The following is a 7,304-nucleotide window of genomic DNA, read 5'->3' as shown; positions in this document are numbered from 1 at the left end:
TCTCTCTCTCTCTCTCTCTCTCTCTCTCTCTCCCCCTGTGTGGTCCATCACTGCTGTCATGACAACCTCTTCAGATTAGTAGATCGTTAGCAATGAGTCCTGTGAATGGGAATGTAATAATAACTGTAATTATTACACTTCCCCCCCCTCTCTCTCTTGCTTTTCACACGTTAATGCCTGTTTTTACTGCCGTCTGGTATTTGAGGTCTTTCATCGATGCGTTTTAATCAGCGGGGCAGTCATTGTGAGCCGCACAAAGCTGCGGCAGCTCTTCAATCCTATTCTTAGACCCTCCTTTATGATATTAACATGGCAAGCAGTTAATTGGATATTTTTCCACCAGCGTTCATCACAGAATGTCTTTTCATCGCCAGTCAAGAGCAGAAGTGGCGGCTGTCACGCAGAGCACGCTCAGAACAATGGGCACAAGATGTCTGATTTCCACAGTCTGCTTGTAAATCAGTTGAAGAAACCGGGCCCCGAGCCGCCCATTCAAACTGTGGCCATTAGTCAAAAGTGAGAAAATATTGTAAAGTTAAATGCATCAATTGGTAGATTTTTATTATTATTATTTTCAGAGTAAAAGATCCTATAAGGACTTGCTCCACCAAAGGCTGTTTTTAATGACTTGAAACTGTTAAAACCAGCTCAGTCTGCTGCTTTTATTGTGGTGAGTCGCACTTCCTCAGCGGACCCCCTCCCCCACAGTTATTATGATATATATTCTGTGTGGTAGCTCTTTGTGGGTCGTATTTTCCACAACCCTGAATTGAACAGAAACTAATTTATGCACAAAAAACTGAATGAATGTCAATCAATTCATTATTATTCATTATCCCCTTCAAAACACATCGATCTGCATGCAATTTTAGAAGGATTTCTGCAGGAGCTCAGTAAATCAGGCCCAAGGTTTGTGAGGAAACTGTCCTAAGTTTTACTAAGTTCTCAAAGTTACTGCAGCACCGTGGATAGATTAATCAATGTCACTCAAATGTGCAGAATAATTCAGGATGACGCGGTATTAGGTGACAGCTGAGGCTTTTATCGGGCCGCCCAACTAATCTGTGTTTGATGAACACATCTCAGGACGGGATTAGACGAATCCTCGTTCTGGAAACATGCTGCCACAGATGAAGCCTGGAAGTTAAATCCACAATTTTTATTCACAGACATCCAGGAACAAGAGTTTATAATTATATGTAAAGAGAGAATAAAATATATCGTTTTTAAATATCTATTTTACTATTTTGAACTATTGAAGTTCTCTCAGGATTTTATTTTTGCATTATATCTTATTGTCAGTGGTTTTCATTTCAGATTTAACTTTCTTTTTCACATTTAAACACTTTTCCCCATCAAATCTGTTGAAGTGATGAAAGTGTGACTCCACTAAGACAGAACACATGAAATCTGAATTTGGTTGCCAGTTGATTGGGAACATTAAATCGCAACTAATGCAGCCCAAGTCCTGTAATGAATTGATTTGTTCTGCTAAACTAATTCAGGGAAGCACTTCATTTGCTGTTAATTGCACCTCTGATTGGATTTACATCACAGTTTTCTGGGCGATACTTATGATAATTTACCCCCTCTATTTAAAACTCAACATCCTAGTTTGTCTTTTCAATTCCTAATCTGGTCGTATCAAAGTATCCTGTTTAAGCGTTAGACGTTACTCATCAAACTGTGACTAGAAAAAAAAAATTTTTTTTTGAGGAACTTTAAAGCCACGTCCCATTCAAAATCACCCCCGGATTGAAGCCCCGCCCCTTCAGAATGACTGAAGCAGGAAGATGATGCGTTGACTTCCGGGGAACATGAAGCAAATCTGCCTTTTCTGCACGAGCGCGTTTCCTCCCGGTCGACTTCCTCATCCGGACTCGCGTGTGACAGTTTCTCTTCCTGCACACTGGAGAATCGACACGTGAAGGGAGGATCCATCAATAGTGCGGCCTCTTTTCTCCGTGGTTAATTAGCTTCTCTTAACCACAAATGAACAGCGGTGTCACCGCATAGCTGCAGCAGCGGCTTTATCACCGCAATTATATATATGTGATAAAAAAAATGAAAAAAAAAATGTAAAAAGAAAGAAAATCCCTGATCCTGAGCTCTGATATTCACCGTCTGAGCACTAATCTAATTCAAAGCGACACGGCGGCATGAAATGATATAGCCGTCTTTCAATTTGCTCGGAGGGGAAGTGAGGTCTCGGGACTCCGTGAGGTGCATCGCCAAGGAACGGATGTCGGCTGTTCCGGGCTCGGGACGAATGAGCGTAAAGTAGTTTCAGAGGATTAGCGGGCCCAATAGACCCTCCTGGAGGCGAGGAAAACAAGGCGACGTGCCGGGCAGGGGGGGGGGGGAATAGAGAGGGCAGGGAAAGAGGGATGGGTATGATGATTTTGTGATTTTTGTCTGAGCGAGAGGGAGCGGGAGCAGGAAGGGTGTCGGCAGCGATGGAGTGCCTTCAGAGAGATGGATTGTGGCAGAAGCCGTCGATAAGTTGGAGTCGAGGACTAAAGCGTCGGCAAAAGCCCACCGAGAAATAATGACGAGGTGTAAGTGGGCCGGGGGCCGACGCAAAGACAAAAAACAATCTCCCCCCCCCAAAAAAAAAAAAAAACCAGCCAGAGAAGGGATTAGGAAGGAGGAGGGAGGCAGTGAGACACATAAAGATGGATCAAGCGCCGGCTGGAGTCGAGGAGGGGCGAGTGATTGAGAGGATAGAGACGGAGGAGGTGTGGAAAAAGCAGCCATGATGAGATGGATTCTGCTGGACCGTGAGATTGATGACTCCTGGTTCAGAAAGAGAGGGGAGGAGATAGTGGCGGCAGACGGGAGCGCGGCGTTTGAGGAATAAGAGAAAAGACCTGATGAAAAGGCGCCATCGCCAGACAAAATCTGGAGGCCGATAAAAGAGCGAGTGGCGCTTATCAGGGCGGCTTCATCTTCAAACATGGCTCCAGAAGAGGAAGCATCTTTGCACAATTTCTGTATCTCTAATAGAATCTGTACCACTTTTTTTTTCTTCGTTTTATCATCAGTTATGCATGATAGTGACGGAAAAAAAAATATTAGCCTCAGAAAAAAAAGGAAAAAAAAGGTCTGCCGCTGCATCAGCAGAGATTTCGTCGGGAGCAAATAAAAGTCTATTTGTAAGCACGGATTAGGCTTGGCTTGGCATTCAGGCGCCCAAAATCCGGTGATTCGGTTCTCCATCACCGCCTCTGAATGCTCGCTGACATCTAAATCTATTCTATTAATGCTCCACGGCGAGGGTTCAGATTTGTCCCCATGGTCCCCATGAGTCAGGACGTCCAATTAGAGCTCCGGCTGGAAAAGTTGTCTAAGAAATCAAGAAGAACTGTTTTTCAAAGAAGGGCTATTTATAGTTTACAATCAATCTCTTGACAAAGAACAGGTGAGTTGCTCCTTTTGTCAAAACGTCCTGAAGCGCCCTGCACTAATTTCACCAGATCAGGCAGTCGGTAGAGCGCAGACCTTAACCAACGCCACAATTGTCACCATGGAAACCAACAGATTCCAAGGTTTGTTGATCCACCACACCACTGTGCATGATTCGTCGTGGTCGTTTGAATTGTTCATGTTATCACTGATTGACATAGATGGACAGGATACGGAATTGAAAATGGAACATTTTGGCATTGGTTTGACATCAATTGGATTAAAACTCGTGTTATGAAGAAAATATACTTTTGATGTTTTCGTGCCCGAGATCTTGACCTTTGACCCAATTGCTCCCAGAATTTCAGGGGACCGTCCTTGAATGAAGACAGGTCATCCCTGATGTCAATTGGCTGGTTGGTCGGTCGGTTGGTAAAAGTGAATAACCCGACAAGGAGCTTAATTTTTAGCCTTTAAAAAGTCCAGTGCGATTGGCTTTAGCCTTCAGAAATCGACAATAAAGCAGCCATGTGAAAAAACATGAAACTCTCCGGAGAAGTTTTATATATATGATTTGATGTTTCGACTGACTTTGACAGGTAGGATCATAATTGAGGGATTTTCCTTGAAAATGTCCTTCCAGAACCATTTGTTTATTATTTATTTAGAGTAAAAGAAAGAAAAAAATCCTCCTGTGGAAAGATCCTGTTCCTGTTTAAATCTCAGGCTGGATGAACCGAGTGCTTCCCCGAGGCAAAACAGCAAGTCTGAATAAGAATAACACGGAGTTCATATCGGTGCTGTTAATAGCTGCACAATCTGTTGAAAATGGATGACTGCATTAAAGATTGCACACAGTTCAGTTACTCTTCTTGTAATTAGGAATACCATGGATGATTTTACCAATGGAAATGGATCTTGATGGTAAATTTAGGTGATTTCTTTTTTTTTTACTTTGCATATTTTCTTCTCGCATCGACTGACTAATTTAACACCCGTGATTTGTATCAACTCTTTTCTGTTTTCAGCCGCTATTTGGAGCGGCTCCGTCGAGTTTCGTCAGGTTCTGTTTGTCTTTGTTGGTTTCTGTCTGCTTGTTTCCCTCTGTCACAGCTGGAAGATGATTCAGAGCAACATTTGCTCAAACTTCCTGGTTTGAAACCGAAACATGACGTGTGTTGCTCTCTAGCAATAAATCCAACATTATAAACACGCCAGGCAAAACACACACACACACACACACAAAAAAAGACTACACCAGACATTTTTTTAAATAGTTGTTCAAGACGAACAGCATTTGGAAACAGAAGCAGTGGAATGTAGAGTTTTTCTTTCCTCTCAACCGCGGCTGCTCCAATCCGAGGCAGTGATGGAGTGATGGGAGGGCGGGCGGTGGCACGCCGCCGGCAGCACTGATGTTATTGGCAGTAATGAATAAGGAGAATAGAGGAGTAGAACGTGTGGTAATGTCTGTCACATGCCTCGCTACTATGTTGGCTGATTTAAAAAGAATATTGGAAACACGGTGCTCGGAGTCACATGCTGATCTTCCCGCTTCTGTTTCTGGATGTGTGTGTGATTTATGCCCGTTTGTGTTTTCAGTTGCTGTCACCTCCTGTGAGCTGAGATGGGGCGGCTGTGGACCCGATAAAGGACCTGGTGGAGTTCCGTCTTGATCTGAAGCCCGACACTGGACGACAGAGGAGTCTATTATCCGACGTTGATGTCAGCCGTGTTGCGGAGGCAGCCTCAAGCTGCGGCGCCGATCGACCCATGGAGGCACGCCTCTGCTTTTCCACCCGTGCTGCCGCCGGCGACGCCCGCCAAGTGACCAGCGATGCCTTCTAAGGTCTCCTGCTTGTACCTGTTGACGGTGGTTTGCTGGGCGAGCGCTCTGTGGTACCTGAGCGTGTCCCGGCCCTCCACGTCCTACGTGGGCCAGATGAACATCCCCATCCGCCAGGTCAACAGGGCCGGGAAGAACGGCACGTTCAGCAACGTCCGCACGCGCTCGCTCAACCCGCACGACTTCGGCTACATCATCAACGAGGCCAAGAAGTGTGAGACCGAGCCCCCCTTCCTCGTCATCCTCATCAGCACCACCCACAAGGAGTTTGACGCCCGGCAGGCGATCAGGGAGACGTGGGGCGACGAGAGCACGTTTGCCGACGTGCGCGTGGTCACGCTCTTCCTGCTGGGCCGCAGCACCGACGCCGTCCTCAACCAGATGGTGGAGCAGGAGAGTCAGATTTTCCACGACATCGTGGTGGAGGACTTCATAGACTCGTACCACAACCTGACGCTGAAGACGCTGATGGGGATGCGCTGGGTGGCCACCTTCTGCGGCAAGGCTCAGTACATCCTCAAAACGGACAGCGACATCTTTGTCAACATGGAGAACCTCATCTACACCCTCCTGAAGCCCACCACCAAGCCCAGGAGGAGGTACTTCACTGGGTACGTCATCAACGGCGGCCCCATCAGAGACATGCGCAGCAAGTGGTACATGCCTCGGGATCTGTACCCGGAGAGCAAGTACCCGCCCTTCTGCTCCGGCACCGGGTACGTCTTCTCGGCCGACGTGGCGGAGCTCATATACAAGACGTCGCTGCACACCCGGCTGCTGCACCTGGAGGACGTGTACGTCGGCGTGTGCCTCCGCAAGCTGGGGATCCACCCGTTCCAGAACAGCGGCTTCAACCACTGGAAGATGGCCTACAGCCTCTGCCGCTACCGCCGCGTGGTCACCGTGCACCAGATCTCCCCCGAGGAGATGCACCGGATCTGGAACGACATGACGAGCAAGAAGCACCTCAAATGTTAGCAGGACCGAACCCGTACGAAGAACTACGTGCTCGACGAACCTGCTGGGATCCCCTCGCAAGGATTAACCCCAACGCAAATTCCGAGACGATCTTATTTGGCGCCAACCGAAGGTGTCGGATTACAGCTCACTGACTCACAAACTAGGCACAAAATTGGAAATGTTTTTCATTCAAAAAAAAATAAAAAAAAGAGTAAAAAAAACAGGTAATGGTCGTTTGTTGTCGACTGGTCGAGCCACAGACTGTCCCCCCCCCCCAATTACCTGACATCAGAGGCCGACGCACTCCTTGGAAAGCAGATGCTCTGATTATGAATGTCCTCCATGTATTTTTAGTCGTACTTTCCGAAGTAGGTGTTACGGTTGGATGTACCGCCCAGCGTCACGGCGTCCGTCCAAACACTGTGTCAGCTCACGCTAGAAGATTCCGATGCTCGTATTTTCTTACAACAGATCTCTGTCTTTGTGCTGCGAGGAGAAAAAAAAAACTAACTCTTAATGCAGTAAGTGAAGAAACCGGCTGCTTGCATTCCCAGGTGGACGTAACCGGTGTGGATGTGTAACGTGCAGGTGTTTGTCTCAGGCTGAGAGCAGGCTGCAGACTATTATATTTTCTATTACTTGAACACGAGAGCAGAGGCACTGTAACGGCAGTCCCAGTGTACGCGGAGGACAAATACATGATTTTCGAGTGCTTTTTTTTTTTTTTTTTCCATGACTTGAGATTAAATAAAGCACTTTTGTAAGATTTGATTTTGTATTTATTGCAGAAAACGGTACAAGGGTATTACTCTACTTGAGATAAACCTGATTTACTTCTTCATCATCCCTTCTTCCAACTGAAAGGGACGACCGCCGCGAAGAAAGTGAACGCTGTTTGATTGGCAGCTGATTGACTGGATGCAAATTGATTTCTGTGTCAAACACAAAGTTGTTTTTGTTGGGGTTTTTTTTTTCTCCATTTTCAGCCAGGAGTTCTGTGAGATTTGTCTTGTGTCGGTAGAATCGTTTCAGTTCGACTAGGGAAATCAAAACAATCATTATTTTTGAGCGCGTGGAAGATGAAACTGGCTGT

The 7,304-nt window shown here is 46.3% G+C and overlaps 1 protein-coding gene across 1 annotated transcript in view; it reads left to right on the top strand.

Annotated features, from left to right (window-relative positions):
- The window catches only part of LOC308147372 (beta-1,3-galactosyltransferase 1-like), a 63,567-nt gene extending 56,943 nt beyond the window's left edge, over window positions 1-6,624 (top strand). Inside the window, exon 4 of the mRNA XM_080519492.1 lies at window positions 5,008-6,624. Coding sequence (XP_080375618.1) covers window positions 5,243-6,229 — 987 coding nt within the window. The 5' untranslated portion in view covers window positions 5,008-5,242 and the 3' untranslated portion in view covers window positions 6,230-6,624. The remainder of the gene's footprint in view (window positions 1-5,007) is intronic.
- The last annotated feature ends 680 nt before the right edge of the window (window positions 6,625-7,304 follow it).

Source organism: Blennius ocellaris (assembly GCF_963422515.1).
Source record: "Blennius ocellaris genome assembly, chromosome: 24".
Lineage (NCBI taxonomy): Eukaryota > Metazoa > Chordata > Actinopteri > Blenniiformes > Blenniidae > Blennius > Blennius ocellaris.
This window is presented reverse-complemented; position numbering and strand designations above follow the sequence as displayed.